This window comes from Staurois parvus, unplaced genomic scaffold (genome assembly GCF_062004578.1).
Source record: "Staurois parvus isolate SC_StPar_1 unplaced genomic scaffold, SC_StPar_1.0 ptg000692l, whole genome shotgun sequence".
In the NCBI taxonomy this organism is placed as follows: Eukaryota; Metazoa; Chordata; class Amphibia; order Anura; family Ranidae; genus Staurois; species Staurois parvus.
The window spans coordinates 307,001-325,776 of NW_028318488.1; the positions used below are offsets into that span (position 1 = coordinate 307,001).

Sequence of the window (18,776 nt, forward strand, 5' to 3'; positions counted from 1 at the left end):
CTTTACATATATATTGTACATTCACATCAGTCCCTGACCCTCAAGGAGCTACAATCTAAGGTCCCTAACTCACATTCATACATACACATACTAGGGCCAATTAACCTACTAGCAAGTCTTTGGAGTGTGGGAGGAAACCAGAGTATCTGGAGGAAACCTGCACAGGGAGAACATGCAAACTCCAAGCAGGTGGTGCCATGGCTGGGATTTGAACCAACGACCCCACTATCTGGTGTAACTGCACAGAAACCAATCAGCTTCCAGATTTTAATGACAAAACCTAATTGAACAAGCTGAGGTTAGAATCTGATTGGCTACCATGCAGAGCTGCAACGGATTCTGAATGCACCAGTAAATCTCCCCCGTTTGTCTCCATTCACACACAAGCGTTTAGCCCTGGTTCACACTGATGCGGTGCGGAATTTGCAGTTTTGTGTGTGAATTCCGTCCCGCATTAGAATCGCACCTCGTTCATGCGAACCGCTGCGGGTGTGTATGTTAAGTTAACAACACCCCGAAAGCAGTCCACAAAATGCGGTGCGATGTGCAGAATCAGATTGCATAGGTGTGAATACCTATGTGTATGCGATTCTACTGTGGACCCAAAAAAGGGTCCTGCATCTTTTTGGTGCGGGTGCGGTGCAATTAGAGCCAAATAAAATGTATGGCTCCAATCGCACCGCACACAAATCGCATGTGATTTGCACAGGAATACGGTGCGGTTCCTGTGCAAATCACATGCGATATACCACACTGCATATATGTGAACCCAGGCTTACAGGTGTATTAGAAGAGAAGTGTTTACAGGCTAAAAAAAATCATTAGCGTATTCAAGAGATGCTTTTGAGCATAAAAAATATGCAGGACATGCCTAAAGACATATATTACACACGCGTTTAGGCACATCCAGTGTTTGAGTGTTACTGCATTCCAGTGGCCAGAACACCTTTAGGGGGATTTACTAAAACTGATGAACTCAGAATCTTTTGCAGCTGTGCATGGGAGCCAATCAGCTTCCAACTTCAGCTTGTTCTGTGAAGTTTTGACAATAATACCTGGAAGCTGATTGGTTTCTATGCGGAGCTGCACCAGATTTCACACTCTCCAGTTTTAGTAAGTAACGCCCCCTGTGTCCATGAGGTCTAATACACGCGTTATAAGGCAATAAATGCATTGTTCAGGTTCCTCATAATAGTGCCTGTTTTTATCTCAGTGTCAGTGATGAGCTTGGGCTTGTTGAGACCAGTATCTGAACCCAAGTGTGGGCGCTCATCAGGGAGCTGTCACCAGATGATTGGCCTGTAAAGCTGACAGCTCCTTGACAGGCTCATACACGTGGGTTTGGATTCTCGTTTGAATACTCCGCAGCTCAGCACTGCAATGCAGCGCTTTTTTAGAAAAAATACATTTTTATTTTTTTCTGCATTTTAGCGATGAGTTTAGGTGTCCTACAAACTCATCTCTAATCCAAACTAGGAGTTCCTCCTTTTTTGTGGTCTAGTGAGCTGCAGGGCTGGGAATGACCTGAACTGCTGCTCATTGAAGTACAAAAATGTGAGCGTTCGTGTTAGGCCCTTTTCACACGTGGAGGACCGCTTTGCTCAGCAGGGTATCTGTCTGCTAATCTCCTGATGATCAGAGTAGAGTGGGTGGAAGACAGGTCCGTGTCCACTCAGTTTCTGCAGAGCAAACACGGACCGGGCCCCCTCTGCTCTATGGGCGACTGGCTGTCCATTAACAGCGCAACTACCTGTGCTCTGATCTGCTTACACGGAAGAGGACAGATCACCTTCCATTTGTTTTCTTTAGCGGACAGGATCAGACTGGAGGTAGAAAGATGTAAACAGATAAATGTCCGTTTACACCTGCCGGTCCATAGAGGTGAATAGAGGGTCCCATGAGGTCCAGCTGAAGAATTGACAGGCAGACCTGACTGGAATGGTCACGTGAAAGGGGCCTTAGAGATGAGTTCAGAAGACACCTGAACTCATCTGTATTTTTGTATGTTGGGACAGGCCATGGAAGTTGCATGTAACATGCTTTTTGAACCACTGACAACAGGTATTAACAAGCCTTTGTAAATAGCTGTTAACCTTACCCACTCATTAAAAATGAATTAAAATCGTGTGCCATCAAATGCATGTCAACAGACATAGAAAATACACGTTGATACGTTATTGCATTTGCTCATGCATACATTTAAAGGGGCGGACTGACAACACATGGGGCCCCCAGGCAACAGGGGATCATAGGGCCCCTGTGTCCTTACCCACACCCAAAAAAGCCTATGAAAAAGGTACCAGGGGCATCTCATGGGGCCCCCTACTGACCCTGGGCCCTCGGGCAGTGCCCAAGTTCCCAAATGGTCAGTCTGCCCCTGAGCCACAGTATATGTCGCCAGCAAACCAAGGAATATTAAAAAAAGCCCAAATGTTTATTCGGTGACCACATCACAGTGTTTAAGTGCAATGTCTCAGGACCACACAGGACCACTTCATTAGGCAGGTATAAACAGTTTGTTGACCAGCGTTTTTACTGCCCTTGACTGGTAAGTTAACACGTTTGTATGCGTTGCCACGATTGCTTTGTGCTGCAGTAAATTTAACTCAGCATGATGCTGTTGAGAGGCAATGTTGCTCGCCAACTGTGCCCAATTAAAGTCAAGAGGACCGGTCTAAGGCACACACGTCACATGATCCAGTGAGATATCAATTTAAAATCACACTTGGGGATTGAAAAAAATAGGCGACCAGAAGATGGCATATTTATTTAAAAAAGCCTGCTTAGGTGAAATCGCTGATTCTCAGCAGCAGCTGCCCATGTGGATGGGCCCTGATAAGGTCTAAAACTGCTTGTTTTAACAGTCCATGTCCATTTACCAGTTCAATTAACCCCACTCAGGTTTCTTGTCAGCAGAACAGGAATGGGGAACACCTTCCAATGGGGGAATTAGTTTTGGTGGCCCTAGTAACAACTAAAGATTCCCTCACTTTGGAGGGATTTCTTTTCACTTCCTGTTGTGGCTAATGGACAGAAAGTGGAATCCATCTGCCCTTAGCTTAGGTATGCAGGCAGAAGGGTGTGCGTAGCTGAGAAATCCCCTCCTGAAAACTCCTGGGACTTATGGCATCATTTTGACCTAGGCCACAAACCAGGAAGTAACTAAAGAAATGTATAAAAAAAAGGTGAAAACAATTAAATATAACATACCTTCCTATTTATTTACTAATGCTAGCAGCATACAGATTAAAAATAGTCAATGTTGATTGAGAGAGCAACAGTCTTCCTTTAAAGTTCTGTCTGTGACCCCACTAGGGACATTTCTCTTAGACATTTGCATGCCAGAAAATTTAGTTTCTTTTCTGGATCCATTTCTTAATTGAAGAATTAGTTTTCAGCTGCATTCATTAATGGATCTATTCATTTTTGGAATTTGATTAGTATCTTCGGCATTCACTTTGTTTCATTCGGAATAGGTTGTTAATCTCTTTGCGACAACAGTATGCATAAATTCTGCCTCTTGGCAGGTGGGCCTTGATGCCAAGAGGCCGCATGTAAGCTTACCAAAATGTAAATAAACCTGTGCGGAGAGTGCGCACCCTGTGCGCTCCTGTGACACGGAACGCTCCCAATCACTACTTGCGATCATGAGCTTTCCGATCATGTGACTTCTGTGATAGCCAAACACGGCAGTCATGTGATCATATACCCCGCCCATCTCCCAGAATCTGAAACCCCTTAAAGTAGTTGTAAAGGTTTTTTTAACTTCATGCATTCTCTTCTGTCCAGCATCTCACCCAGACCCCCCCCCCCCAATACTAACCTAAGCCCTCTTCTAGATCCAATGATGTGCACTGGAGTCTTGGCTAGTCATTGGCTCCAGCTGCTGTCAATCACAGACAGTGAGCCAATGAGGAGAGGGGGGGGGCTGAGCCGTAGCTCTGTGTGTGAATGGATACACGGAGCAGCGGCTTGGGAGCACACCTACTCCGGTTCCCCCATAGCAAGCTGCTTGCTGTGGGGGCACCCTACAGGAGGGAGGGGCCAGGAGCACTGGCGGGGACCTGAGAAGAGTAGGATCGGAGCTGCTTTGTGCAAAACCACTTCACACACAGGTAAGTATAACATGTTTACAATGAAAAGTATACCCTATGGCACCACTCTAAGCCATGGATGGAAGGAAAAGGATCACCCCACCGACAAGTGAGAAGAGGGGAGCATGAGTCAAAGTGATTCCAGTGTCAGCCAATACAAGTGAAGGGATGGACGCTACTCAACCGACCCCAGGAATCCAATGCTGAGGAATGGCCTTAGCCCAGTGTTTCTCAACTCCAGTCCTCATGGACCCCCAACAGGTCATGTTTTCAGGATTTCCATTATTTTGCACAGGTGATTTGATCAGTTTCACTGCCTTAGTAATTACCACAGCTGTTTCATCTGAGGGAAATCCTGAAAACATGACCTGTTGGGGGTCCATGAGGACTGGAGTTGAGAAACACTGCCTTAGCCGCTATTCTGGCCAAGCCCTTTTATGCATTTCATCCCGCCCACTGGGGGCTTGGTCACAGAGGTTGTTACCACTGTGACCAAGCCCAGGTGGGCAGGATGAAACGCATCAGAGGGTGTGGCCAGAATGGTGGCTGAGGTCATTCCTCAACATTGTACTCCCAGGGTTGGTTGAGCAGCGTCCATCCCTTCTCAAGTATGACATGTCTTTTATTGTTTTAAAGTAATGTAAGCCTTTAGTATCAATTGAAGGTGCCGGGAGACGCCACGTTAAGGGATCAAGGAATGGGCCGCTGTTGCGTCCTTAACAATCATGACTCATCTGCTGTCAGCAGGATTCCCCTCTGTAAACAAAAAAAAGTGCCGTTAAAAAAAATGTACATAACATACCAGGCCCTTTGAGTCTAGTATGGATTTTGAGGGGAACCCCACACCAAAATTTAGAAGAAAATGGTGTGGGATTCCCCCCCCCTCCAAATTCAATACCAGACCCTCAGGTCTGGTATGTACTTTGAGGGAAACCCTGCACCAACATTTTAAAAAAATGGCATTGGGTCCCCCCCAAAATCAGCCACCCCCGTGGAACCTCACACATTTTCCTGTTTCTTATTTTTGTGTGAGGTTCCCCTCAAAATCCATATCAGGGTCTTTGCTGTTTTTTTTACCATAACCTCCTTTATTTCCATCCTGCTGTCAGTGGGGAATCCCGCTGACAGATGAGTCATGATTAATAAGGATGATGCAGATGCCTGCTCCTTAACTCCTTTTTTTGATATAACTTTTACGGATTTGTTTAGATTCGTTACTATGGAATTTCAGATACATCTGAATCTCCAAAATTGACATTTTTGGTCCGAAAAATTAATCTGAACAAACCAAACTTCCCTTACTCCCTATACGCCTGTGACATTCATCCACTAAATGGGTAGAGCGGTTGTCACTAATATGGGTAGTCATTGACAGTAATAAAACCTTTATCATTAGTCCTAACCCTCCTTTACTATTTTTTTTAATATATTTTATTATTCTCATTTTATTATTTATACGCACACACAAATTGGTCCGGCAAAGAAAGGGCTATCCTAGGCACACAGCTGTGAAGGGATTTGACATGGCTTTCCCAAGCAACATCTGCTCACATGGAGCTCTGCACTTTACACACGCTCCCTCAGAGAGCAAACCTCCCGGAAGTTCACACCTCCTCACACCATAGACACGCCAACCAAGTGGCTGGCAAGAACGTCTCTCTGCCTGGCCTTCCATTCTGCGAGAACCGGAAGCAGCTACAGCGGCGTACTACAGCCGTGCACGCTTCTCTCTTTGGTGCCTCTGGAGTAAGTTCCAGAAACCGGCCGGCCAATCAGAGTGGAATTCTGTGGAAGCCCTCGCGAGATTTTCTCTTACTCTTGCGCCTTTCTGAGCTGAGCTCGTCCGCTATCTGCACAGAGAGGGAATTAACCGGGGAGCAGCCATGTCTCGGCGGAGGCACAGCGATGAGAGTGATGGTGAGAGACTCTATGAGGGGCTGTGTTGAGGGTGCTGTTCGTGGTGGGGATGTGGAGTCTTTGTTTTGGGGGGTTTCTATGTGAATGAACGCAGCTTATAGGTGACTGGCTGCTGTGGGACTACAACTCCCAGCATCCTTTGTGGGACACAAGGCTAGCATTCTCTCAGACTGGCTTGTGCTGTTGGACTGACTAGCTAGGTATGGTTGAAGTCAGTTCTGCATTCTTGAAGCCTAGTCCATTGGGCACTAGATCCAGCAATACAGATTGGATCCCTTGTGTTTGAGGCAGGTAATGAGCCCAGTGGGTCCTGCACTCAGGTGGATGAATGTATGCGCCACACATGCTGGATTTCATCTGCTACAACTTGGCAGGGAAAAGACTCTACTGCTGCAATGATGCACATGTGCTGAGTGTAAATACATTCTACTGACCAAAGTAATCTGCCCACTGGAATCCATTCACACTCATGCCTGCATTTATGCATGTTTGCACACCTATGTGCCTCCATTTTGCTCACAATCTCCTCTCTAAATGCAGCTTTGGTGTTTTGTTTTGTTTTTTTTACTATAACTCCAAACGCTGTTTTTTTTTTTTTTTTTAGCGCCTGTTCACACAGGATCGCGATATGCGTCCTGAGCAATTCCTGCGCATTCCCACATGGTGCATTTTGACTGCCCATTTAATTCAATGGGCTGCAAAACACACTGGACCTCAAAAAAAGTATGGCTCACACTACATTAAGGGCTAGTTCACGCTACATGCGTTTCAGTTGCGTTTTTTTTTTCTGCATCCGAAACGCACAGAAAGTAGGTTATATGGTTGTCAGTGTCATAGTTCACATCAGTGCTTGCAGTTCCGGTTGCAGAAAAAAATTAGAACATGCTGCATTTTCAAAAATGCACTGGAACGCACATGTCTCTATTTTAATTGAAGAAAATGAGAGGGGAAAAAATGAACTGGAATGCATTAAAAACGCATCGGAATGCGCCAAAAATGCGCTTGCAAAAACTCATCCAGAACACATCTGGACTGCGTTTTTATAGTGTGAACCAGTCCTTAAAAATGTACTGTACCAATAATATGGCACCTACATTCAAACTGCAATGGCTGCGTTGTCACCTACAGTGTGGGAAATGAGCACAGAACAAGCCTTTCCAGATTTGTGTTCTGGTGTTCACTAGCCCTTAGGGCTAGTACACACTAGATGCAGTCCAATGCATCAAAAATGCATGCACAGTGTTTTCCAGGTATTCCAACGGCCCTGGTTCACACTAGTGCAGTCAGTTTGTTTTTTTTGTTTTTTAACTTATGATCAGGGGTGGACTGACAACTCATGGGGCCCCTGTGTCCTTGCCCAAACTCAAAAAAGCCTATGAAAAAGGTACCAGGGGCATCTCATGGGGCCCCCTACTGACCCCGGGCCCTCGGGCAGTGATCGAGTTTCCAAATGGTCAGTCCGCCCCTGCATATGATTTTATTGCTATCACATAGGGGACCAATAGTCCCCTATGTGATAGCATATGAGTGACAGGTCCTCTTTGTAGGGGGGAGGGGGTGGGTTGAGGAGCAGTGTATACAGTGAGGGAGCAGTGTATACAGAGAGGCTCCCTCACTGGCTGTCACTATGTCAGAGCCGATTTTTTTAAATGCAATTGCCGGCTATTTTTTTTTTTTCTTCACTATAGCTCACAGAATTAGCTGTCACTTTCTCTGGAGTTAAAGGAAACTTTTTTTTTTTTTTTTTTATCTCAGGAAAGAAACTAAAAGGAAACATTGTTTTTTAACTCTGGGGGGAGGGGATAAACTAAAAAGAGACTTTGTTCCTTTTAGCTAGGAGGAAAGTGATTCTCTGAGCTATAGCGAAAAAAAAAAAAAATCCGGTAATTGCATTTAAAAACTGGCACTGACATATAGGGGTTTATTTACTAAAGCTGGAGAGTGCAAAATCAGACTCACTTCTGCATAGAAACCAATCAGCTTCCAGGTTTCATTGCCAAAGCTTCATTGAACAAGCTGAGGTTAGAAGCTGATTGGTTTCTATGCAGAAGGGAGTGTGATTTTGCACTCTCCAGCTTTAGTAAATAAACCCCATAGTGACAGCCAGTCACTGTATACACTGCTCTCCTGCCTTTCTCCGCCACCCCACACATCTGCAGTACACACAGTCTCCTGTATCGGCACCTGTATCTGCTAAATTTTTCATAGGGCAATTTTCGACAGATATGTTTCGGTGACTGAAATTTCGGTGCATCCCTGATAATTTAGGATTTTGTGTTTTCAAACTTTTATCATACCCGGGATGTTTACTAGACTTTTGTGTGGACAGATTTAAGTGAGTTATTCCTAAGAATTACAGGCCTACAATATAAAACAAATTTCCATGCAAAACAATGTACTGCTTTGACATTCAAAAATATTGACATAATTAGACCGCCAGGGAGGTTAACCACTTGACCTGCAGAGGATTTATCCCGCTTAATGACCAGGCCTGTTTTTGCTACTTGGCGCTGCACTAATTCAACTGATAATTGCGCGGTCATGCAATGCTGTACCCAAACGAAATTTACGTCCTTTTTTTCACACAAATAGAGCTTTCTTTAGGTGGTATTTGATCACCTGTGTGCTTTTTATTTTTCACACTATAAACAAAAAAAGACCAAAAATTTTGAAGAAAAACGATACTTTTTACTTTCAGCTATAAAAAACATATAGTAAACTCAAAGTTAGTTATAAATTTAGGCCAAAATGTATTCTGCTCCATGTTTTTGGTAAAAAAAAATCCCAATAAGTGTATATTGATTGCTTTGTGTGAAAGTTATAGCGTCTACAAACTATGGTATAAATACTGCAATTTACGCCATTTTTCTGCTATACAGTGCTGTGCTAGTTTAACGGACAATTGCGCGGTCATGCAATACGGTACATAAATGAAATTTACATCCTTTTTTCCCACAAATTGAGCTTTCTTTCAGTGGTATTTGATCGCCTGTGCGTTTTTATTTTTTTGCGCTATAAAAAAAAGGCTGACAATTTTGAGGAAAAAAAACAATATTTTGGACTTTTTGCTATAAAACATGTCCAGTAAAAAAAAATGTAAAAATCAAATTTAGTCATAAATTTCTGCCAAAATGCATTCTGCGACATGTCTTTGCTACAAAAAACCCCAATACGTGTAAATTAATTGGGTGAAAGTTATAGCGTTTACAAATGGCGGGAAAGATACTGGGATTTTTAGTTTTTTTTTTTTTTTATACTAATAATGGCGGCGATCAGCGACTTATGGCAGGACTGTGGCGGATATTCTGACACTGGGGGGGAACTGACTTGGGGTCACTGACATCCCCAGTGACACCAATACAGTGATCAGTGCAAAAAAAAAAAAACATTGGGGAGGAAGGGGTTAAGTTTATTATTCAGGGAAAGGGTTAACTGTGTGAGGGGAGTGTTTTACTAGGGGGCGGGGGTGTGTACTGCAGGGAACACCGCTGATTGGGAGAAATAACCTCTTCTCTCCGGCTCAGTGTGTCAGGAGCTGTCAGGGAACTGACAGAAAGCACAGCTACTGCAGCTGTGCTCTCTGTCACTGATTGCCGCTAATCACCGGGACATAGCCGGTAACGACCGGCTGTGACCCGGCGACTGACATCAGCGGCCGTGATCGGCGGGACAGGTAGGGCGGCGGCGCGCCTCGCGCGCACCCCCTACCTGTTTTAAAAACATACGTTTTAAAATGTGGTTTTGCCCAGCTGTGCTGCCCTGCCGCCGTATTTCTACAGTGGCTGGGCGGCATGTGGTTAAGGGCTAGTTCACACTAGATGCAGTTCAGTGCGCTTTTTTTCTGCATCAAAAATGCATGCTGTGTTTTCCATGTATTCCAATGGCCCTAGTTCACACTAGTGCAGTTTCCGGTGCAGAAAAAAAAAAGTAGAACATGCTGCATTTTTTCTGCACAGGACAGTACTGGAACATGGCAAACTGCACCAGAACTGCATGTAGTGTGAACTGTAAGTAAAAACATATCGGGAATTCATCCGGAGTGCGCTTTTGTAGTGTGAACTGGCCCTTAAAGCAGAACTGAGGTGTAAGTTTATGAAACTGAGAAACTGCGACCGTGTGGATCGCAGTTCATCTCAGGTCATTAGAGGTTTATGAAACTGAGGTGATCAGCGAAGAACATGTTCTCTGCTGATCATCTCCACACATATGGAAGCTGTAACTGACATGCAGAGAAACAGCCAGTTTATGAAGGTGCGTACTCTGTGAGACTTCTCCCTGCACAGAGGTGGAGAATCGGGAAGAGAAGAGACAATCGCTGGAGAACTGAGGGGCAAGGAGGAAGTTTACTGACTTCCATATTTCTCAATAAGACCCTCCCAAGACAGTATACACATACGGTATCTCCCAGAAGTGAGTACACCCCTCATATTTTTGTAAATATTTTATTCTATCTTTTCTTGTGACAACACTGAAGAAATGACACTTTGCTACAATGTAAAGTAGTGAGTGTACAGCTTGTATAACAGTGTAAATTTGCTGTCCCCTCAAAATAACTCAACACACAGCCATTCATGTCTAAACCGCTGGTAACAAAAGTGAGTACACCCCTAAGTGAAAATGTCTAAATTGGGCGCAATTAGCCATTTTCCCTCCCCGGTGTCATGTGACTCGTTAGTGTTACAAGGTCTCAGGTGTGAGTGGGGTGCAGGTGTGTTAAATTTGGTTTTATTGCTCTCACTGTCTCATACTGGTCACTGGAAGTTCAACTTGGCACCTCATGGCAAAGAACTCTCTGAGGATCTGAAAAAAAGAATTGTTGCTCTACATAAAGATGTAAATAAGTGTCCCAAAAAAAATATATGTCCAAAAAATATATTGTGTAAAAATAAAGTCCAAAGGTGAAGAAAAATGTGACAATCCACCACCATATATACTAAGCTCACCAGAGCTGAATGCTGATAATAAATCAGCATAAAACGCTAATTGCTCTGGGAGTGATGGTCAGCAGGATGATAAGCCACTAGTTGATTTTGAACCTTGATCTCCAGGGGGTGATATTCTGCAGAAGCCAGCTCCAAAAAAACGATGTAAAGGAAACAATAATCTGTAATCGAATATACCACTAAGAAAATCCACTTCTTCTAGACTCCACCATATCCATATCCAAAGGGTTTTAGGCCAGACACTCGGAAAAGAATAGTATCTGCTCCGTGAGGATGTCGATGATGAAACGCATATGGCAGGGTTTTGATTGATGTGACGTCATTACGTTTCCCAGCGGTCTACGGCGCATGTGCTGAGTGGCTGCATTCATCCATTGTATTTTACATGCTGTTAACGCTGGTGTTGGCTAGGACACCTTTTGAGTTAAGTGCGATGAGTGCATAATAAATGAAGTTGTTTTAAAAGGTACTGCACTATGAAGCTGTTGTTGTTCTTTTCCGAGTGTCTGGCCTAAAACCCTTTGGATATGGATATGGTGGAGTCTAGAAGAAGTGGATTTTCTTAGTGGTATATTCGATTACAGATTATTGCTTCCTTTACATCGCTTTTTTGGAGCTGGCTTCTGCAGAATATCACCCCCTGGAGATCAAGGTTCAAAATCAACTAGTGGCTTATCATCCTGCTGACCATCACTCCCAGAGCAATTAGCGTTTTATGCTGATTTATTATCAGCATTCAGCTCTGGTGTGTTTAGTATATATGGTGGTGGATTGTCACATTTTTCTTCACCTTTGGACTTTATTTTTACACAATATATTTTTTTGGACATATATTTTTTTGGGACACTTATTTATTTTTTTATATTTATATTTGTTTTTTTGGGATATTTATTTGTATTTATTTACTAGCGCAAATTATTTCTGTTTCTTTGGTTATACACTTTATTAATATAGGGTGGAGTTTGCAGCTGGTAGATTGGATAGTGATCCATTAATACCTTTTCTATAGGCGCCATTATATTCACTTATTGTTTCTACATAAAGATGGCCTAAGTTATAAGAAGATTGCCAAGACCCTGAAACTGAGCTGCAACACGGTGGCCAAGACCATACTGCAGTTTAACAGGACAGGTTCCACTCAGAACAGGCTTCGCCATGGTTGACCAAAGAAGTTGTGTTGACGTGCTTGGCATCATATCCAGAGGTTGTCTTTTGGGAAATAGACGTATGAGTGCTGCTAGCATTGCTGCAGAGGTTGATGGGGTGGGGGGGTCAGCCTGTCAGTGCTCAGACCATACACTGCATCAAATTGGTCTGCATGGCTGTCATCCCAGAAGGAAGCCTTTTCTAAAGATGATGCACAAGAAAGCTGATGAACAGTTTGCTGAAGACAAACAGACTAAGGACATGGATTACTGGAACCATGTTCTGTGGTCTGATGGTTCAGATGGTGTCAAGTTTGTGTGGCGGCAACCAGGTGAGGAGTACAAAGACTAGTGTGTCTTGCCTACAGTCAAGCATGGTGGTGGGAGTGTCATGGTCTGGGGCTGCATGAGTGCTGCTGGCACTGGGGGAGCTACAATTCATTGAGGGAACCATGAATGCCAACATGTACTGTGACATACTGAAGCAGAGCATGATCCCTTCCCTGGTACGGCCCTCTGAGGAGAGAGAAGAGGATTATATCATAGGGGTTGGCAGAGGACCTTTGATTTCAGGGTGTCATCGCAGTATGGGATCAGTGGTCCCCTGCACTGGAACTAGTGGCAGTAAGGGACTTGGAGGGGGTACTACGCAAATATGTGTCTTCCCCAGGTAAGGGGCTGGGGGGCTATCAAAATGGGTTAGAGAAGGTAAAAAATAGTTTTTGCCTAGAGTGGAAATTTAACACCTAGAACTCTTTGTGGCACAATAATTTGAGTGTGCCTCTTGACTAGTGTTGAAGGGGAACGTTATGTTTTATGTTTTTCTCTATAGCTGGCCCTTTCATGGAGTGTTATCTGATCCTATTCTGTACTCACTGCATGTTTTTTGTTCAATGCAGATGGCTGAATGGGAAAAAAAACTGACAGATCGCTATACCAACACAAGTGATGTTGGTGTGGTGATCTTCTATGGAATTCTGACAGAGGGCGGCTTCACCCCCAATTAGCTGCAAAGCACTGATTGGTTTTCCAGCATGCCCGTGTGACAAAAGCCAGTCGCAAGACCGGCTTCTGTAGAACAAATAGCTGTACGTACTGACCGAATGTCAGCCTGTTCCTGAACCGGACGATTTTCAGACTGTGTGTACCCAGCTTTACCTATTGTTAAATAAAAATAGGTTTAATTATTCTTTTGTAGAAGACGATGACTTACCCTGCAGAGTTTCTTCTATTAATAGCGTGTAAATATTAAACGTGCATATGCTGTAGTTTTTACAGTATATCTAAAGGCAAAAATTTTTTTTTTCCAATTTTCGATAGCGTAGAGGAAGGTAAAAACTGTTTTTGAATTTTTATTTGTCGTTTGTGTCTCAGAGAAATTCCCTTTACTTCCTATCCTGTAGACCCAAGAAAGTGAGAGGATATCTTTCTAGTGTGAGGAAAATCTCCTTCATGTGTCCCAGCTGAAAGATTTCCTCTCTATGCCTGTTCTGGGGACAACTCAAAATTTTGGATTTGGCCTCACTTTTATTCCCAGTGTCATTAGTGAGCAGGGCATTTAGAGAGTGAATCGCTGTAATGGGACTTCAAAATAATGGTGTTTTCTATGCACCTTTCTTAAGGTGATTGTAGCTGTATTATGTCCCTCTTTCGACAACACAATTGAATAGTGCAATTAAAGTATAATCAACAGTAACCGTTAAAGAATAGGTTCATTTTTAGGTGCATGCTACACCCATATTTAGCTTGTAACCTGCTCCAGCGTTCCCATCTTCTGCTGACAGTGCTCCCCTCTGTGCAACAGCGGGCCCAGGTCCTTCTTCTCACACCCGCTGTCGCATTTTGAAAACAGCGCAGCCTTATGGGGCTCCACCCACAAAGCTGTGTCATTCATTCACAGTTTTCTGTGAATGAATAGACTACAAGTACCATTGTGGTTGACGGCTTGTAGTTCTCAATGAACTGTGGGGGATGGAGGACTCTTCTTGCTACCAGGTAGCAGCTTACCCGTAGCGGAAGTAGGGGCAGACAGCTATCTTGATATTCTGCAGAAGCTTTCCATTTCACCCGTGATCTGCCAGCTCCTCAGAAAAAAGTAATAAACACATTTTAATCTTTTTTTTTTTTTTTTTTTTTGGCCTGCAAAATAATTGAATTTTTTTTATCAAAAGGTGAACTTACCCTTTAATTTGACTGAAAAAAAAGTAGACCTCCAAAATCATGCCCTGAAAGATGAGCGACGAACTCTGTGCAAATAAAACATTATTGCTTTTGTGTAGGGCAGCGGTTTCCAAACTGTGGTTTACTGTGGTCTTCAGACCTTTGCATACCTTCATCCGGCCCTTGGCAGTATTCCTCTCACTGATACGGGGCACTGTTCCTCCCACTGACACCAACGATGGGGCACTGTTCCTCCCACTGACACCAACGATGGGGCACTGTTCCTCCCACTGACACCAACGATGGGGCACTGTTCCTCCCACTGACACCAACGATGGGGCACTGTTCCTCCCACTGACACCAACGATGGGGCACTGTTCCTCCCACTGACACCAACGATGGGGCACTGTTCCTCCCACTGACACCAACGATGGGGCACTGTTCCTCCCACTGACACCAACGATGGGGCACTGTTCCTCCCACTGACACCAACGATGGGGCACTGTTCCTCCCACTGACACCAACGATGGGGCACTAATATTTCTCCTAATACCAAAGATGTGACATTATCTACTTCCACAGGCCGTGGCCCGGCCCTCCAAAAGTGTGAAGCACAGTAAACTGGCCCTTTATTTAGAAAGTTTAGAAACCCCAGGTGTAGGGGAACAATAAAAGGAGATACTTACCCAATCCTATTCTTCACGCAGCTAAATCAGTACCTGCAGCTTTTGCACCTCCATGCTCTAACAGTCTAGGATCCTGATGTCATCAAAACCATAGCAGAGTCCGTACATCCTTCGGAACATGCATATCTGTCTCCGTACATTGCTTGTCTGCTTTTTTTGAACTGATCTGCTCTGACTAAACAGTGTATTTCATTATTTAGTTTACTATATTCTATTCATTAAAAGGATGCTTTGTTTTCAGGAATCTTTTGAATTTCCTTGAAAAATATGCAATGCATTACTTCAGTTACTTTATTTCTGTATTCTTTGTAAACTTTATTTTGAATAGTATAAATTGCCTGGTTCTTTTTTTTTTGCTATAAGTTTAATGCATAATATTAGACTTGTCGTTAGGAAAGCTGAAGGCGTCGTAGCCTTGAATTCACCTGTTTTGTCTTTGCACACAGGAGGACAACCTCATAAAAGGAGAAGAACATCTGAACCGCTTGAAATAGAAGGCCGCTTGGAGTCATTGATTTGTAGAGTTGGAGAGAAGGTAACCATTTAGATGCCAACCCAAACCTTCCTAGCCCCCCAAAAACTTGAGCCCCTGCATACAAACATAAACACATCGAGGCTCCTACGCACAAAAACATTGTTTGCGGTTCACATTGCACATATAGATTTTACAGTGCGATATATCTAGTCCCATTAATCATTGTTACTCTGGACTTATGATCTGTAGTGGCTTTTAAAACACTGCTCATGGAAAATGTACGGTACCAAAATTTGGTGGGGTGCAAATTGATGCCAATGCTAAGACTCATTAAGCTGTCAGCGGGGTTCCCCTGCTGACAGCTGAAGTGCAAAAAAAAAAAAAGGGAAAAAAAGCAGCTGTACAATGTTTATCAGCAACCTTGCTCAACCTAAAGGAGAAATCTACAAAGAAACATTGTTTCATTTTGTATCTTTCCGTATATTCATCTACAGATCAAAGGGATGAACTTCATTCTGCAGTTGAAGTCAAGTCCATTTTAAAAATGTTGCTGACATGTAGGGTATTTGTGACAGAAGAGTCCCTGTTGGTCTCTTCTGTTAAATGCATCCTCCTGCCGTTCAGCTGTCATGTACACTGAGCCACGCATGCGCAGCTCACCAAACATTTACGGCCCCAATCCGTGCCGCAGCGATGTGACTCCCATGCTCATGCATGGGAGAGGCGTCATCGTGGCCGGGCCTATCGCAAGGCCGAAGGCAAAGGACCCAGGAGGAAGACTGGGTGAAAATCGAGTGAAAGTGCATTTTGTTTTTTTTTTTTTAGTTTTGTTACATTTAATTGTGTAAGGATTGTGAAAGAAATATTGTTACAAGGCAATATTCGCGAAGAGAAAGCATTGTTTGTTCTTAGAAAAACAATATATGTATTACATTGTCTTAAGTAAAGACAGAGATACCACCAAATAAACAGGTCCATAGCAGAAATGTAAAGATTTGCTTTGGTCCATATGGGGTGAACAAGTGTGAAAGCTGAAATGGTTAAGGAGTGGGGCTGCTGCATGCTTAACAACCAATCACTTGTTCAGCTGTCATTGGGGTTCTGCTGCTGACAGCTGAAAAGTAAACAAGACAGTTGCCAGCAGGTATCGGTAATTGGTATCGGCGAGTACATTAAAAAAAATAAAAAATTTTATTGTATCGGTGCATCCCCTAATTTTGCTGAATATGTGGTCTTTATGGAGCGTCTGTGTTAACTGTAAATCAAACCTTGTGTTTTTTTTTGTTTTTTTTTCTTTTTCTCAGAGCTCATCATCACTGGAAAGTAACTTGGAGGGCCTTGCTGGTGTCTTGGAAGCTGATCTACCGAACTATAAAAGCATTATCTTAAGAATCCTCTGTTCCGTGTAAGTGTGTGTCCTCCATTAATATGGAATGGGTTCTAAAATAGTGTTATTTAAGTTTGTCACCTTACAGCTGGTCTCTATTACACCACAAATCAGTAATATAGTGAATTCATTTGTACTCATGCTGCTCCATTAACCTCTTGACGCCGACTGTATGCAAATTAGCAGCTTCACAGAACTTGGCATTTTTGCCGTGGGGCCGTTAAGATGTATACCTGTCTTTCTGCTGGGAGCATGCCGCATGGACCTGTAAATCCCGATTCCGGGTCACCTGATCTCTGTGATAGCCTCTGATTGGATATCACAGTGATCAGTCCCTATGAAGCCCGTCCCTCTTGTTTTCTCTCTCTGAATGGAGGAGAGAGGTGCATTGTATCTCTGTCCTTTCACAGAGGAAAAAAACAAGTATATTTAAAAATAAATAGAAATAATAATAAAAAAATAAACAAAAATACCCAGATCAAGGTTTGATCTAGGTCTGTGTCAGGGTTAGTGTTTGGGTCAAGGTCAGGTGGGTTTTTTCTGTTTTTTTTTTTTTTTCTTTAATTAGTATCAGTGTCGGGATAAAAAAAAAAAAAGCAAAATGCTCACTATTGCAATATGCTCACAACAACTAACATACACACATGGGGTATCTCTGCGATCGTCAGGAGCAAGAGAAATTATTTTGGGTTGTTCTTTGGTGGTAGATTATGGTAGTAGCAAGAAATATACAGCTAAATGTTAAAGAATGTTGTGGTTTTTTTTTTTTGTTTTTTTTTTACCATTTTTTTTTTGGCCAGTTTTTTCCTTTTATTAAAAAAAAAAAAAATCGGGAGATATCTAAAACCATTTACCACCAAATGAAAGCCCAATCTGTCCTGGAAAAAAAGGTATAATCCACCTGAATGCACAAAGTAGTTGTGATATGTACGGTTTTAGTAACACATGTCAAAGTTGCAAAATTGTGCTTGGGCAGTAAAATTTGTTTTACCCCTAGGCACGAAGGGGTTAAAGTAATAATTCTCTTATAACTAGCTTACAATAAAACCTAAAATGTACGTGCAGTAACACTTCTTTTTTTTTTTTTTTTTTTTTAAATCTCTATGTACTTAATGGAACGGTAAGAACCTCTCTGATTTTATTTCAATCTGAGGACTCCCTTCACTTCTCTTCCCTGTCACAAATTGTCAGCTAGACAGTGGAAGTAGAAGAATGTCCAACAGGGATACAGATGGCCACAGAGCAGTAAAATGTCTGTAGGTCAAGTGAAGCTAGTCCTGCCACTGTAAACAGTACAGGTGATGCAGCCACATTAGTTTGGTAAAGAGAATTCTGTCACCCCTGGAAGTGTCACCTGCTATCCCAATGTGAATACATTCACATGTTTTTTTGTTTTTTTTTTTTTATTGGCGGCTTCAGCTGTTGATCACTGGGTCCCGGCTGGTGATTCCCTGCCGGCGATCACCGAGTGTCACTGACGGGAGAGAGGTCTGTATGTAAACAATACAGATCTCTCCCCTGTTGGCTCCAGCACACTGCTTTGTATTGTTCTGCATATTTGACAGGTACCCTCTCCCACTTCTGCTGCGATTGCCTAGGCGATCGGAAGCGGGAGTTGTCCTCCCTCCCTGGAGTCTTCTGGGACACGTGACAGGTCCCACAACACTACGGGGCCATTCCCAAAGTTCAGCGCTTCTCCCATGCTCAGTGGGCACCCAGCTGGGATGCCGCAAGTTGTCACAGCTGGGTGCCCACACTGAAGATGCCGTGGAGAGAAGATGGCCAGTGAAACCAGCGGTGATGAGGACACCGCTGGACCGAGGAACTGTTAAGACCGAGGAGCAGGTTCTGCTACACAAAAGAGCCGAAGGGCTGGCCTGGTATTCTAACATGGTGGCGGCGACGGGGGGAATACTGGGCCGGTCACTCAATATTCGCTCCATAAGATGCACAGACATTTTTTTGGGGG

General features: G+C 43.4%; 1 protein-coding gene across 1 annotated transcript in view; it reads left to right on the forward strand.

Moving 5' to 3' along the window:
* The first annotated feature begins 5,786 nt into the window (after nucleotides 1-5,786).
* Nucleotides 5,787-18,776, forward strand: part of NCBP1 (nuclear cap binding protein subunit 1) — a 59,441-nt gene continuing 46,451 nt past the window's right edge. The window contains exons 1-3 of the mRNA XM_089652750.1: nucleotides 5,787-6,011; nucleotides 15,392-15,480; nucleotides 16,725-16,825. Of these exons, the coding sequence (XP_089508876.1) occupies nucleotides 5,978-6,011; nucleotides 15,392-15,480; nucleotides 16,725-16,825 (224 nt within the window). The 5' untranslated portion in view covers nucleotides 5,787-5,977. The remainder of the gene's footprint in view (nucleotides 6,012-15,391; nucleotides 15,481-16,724; nucleotides 16,826-18,776) is intronic.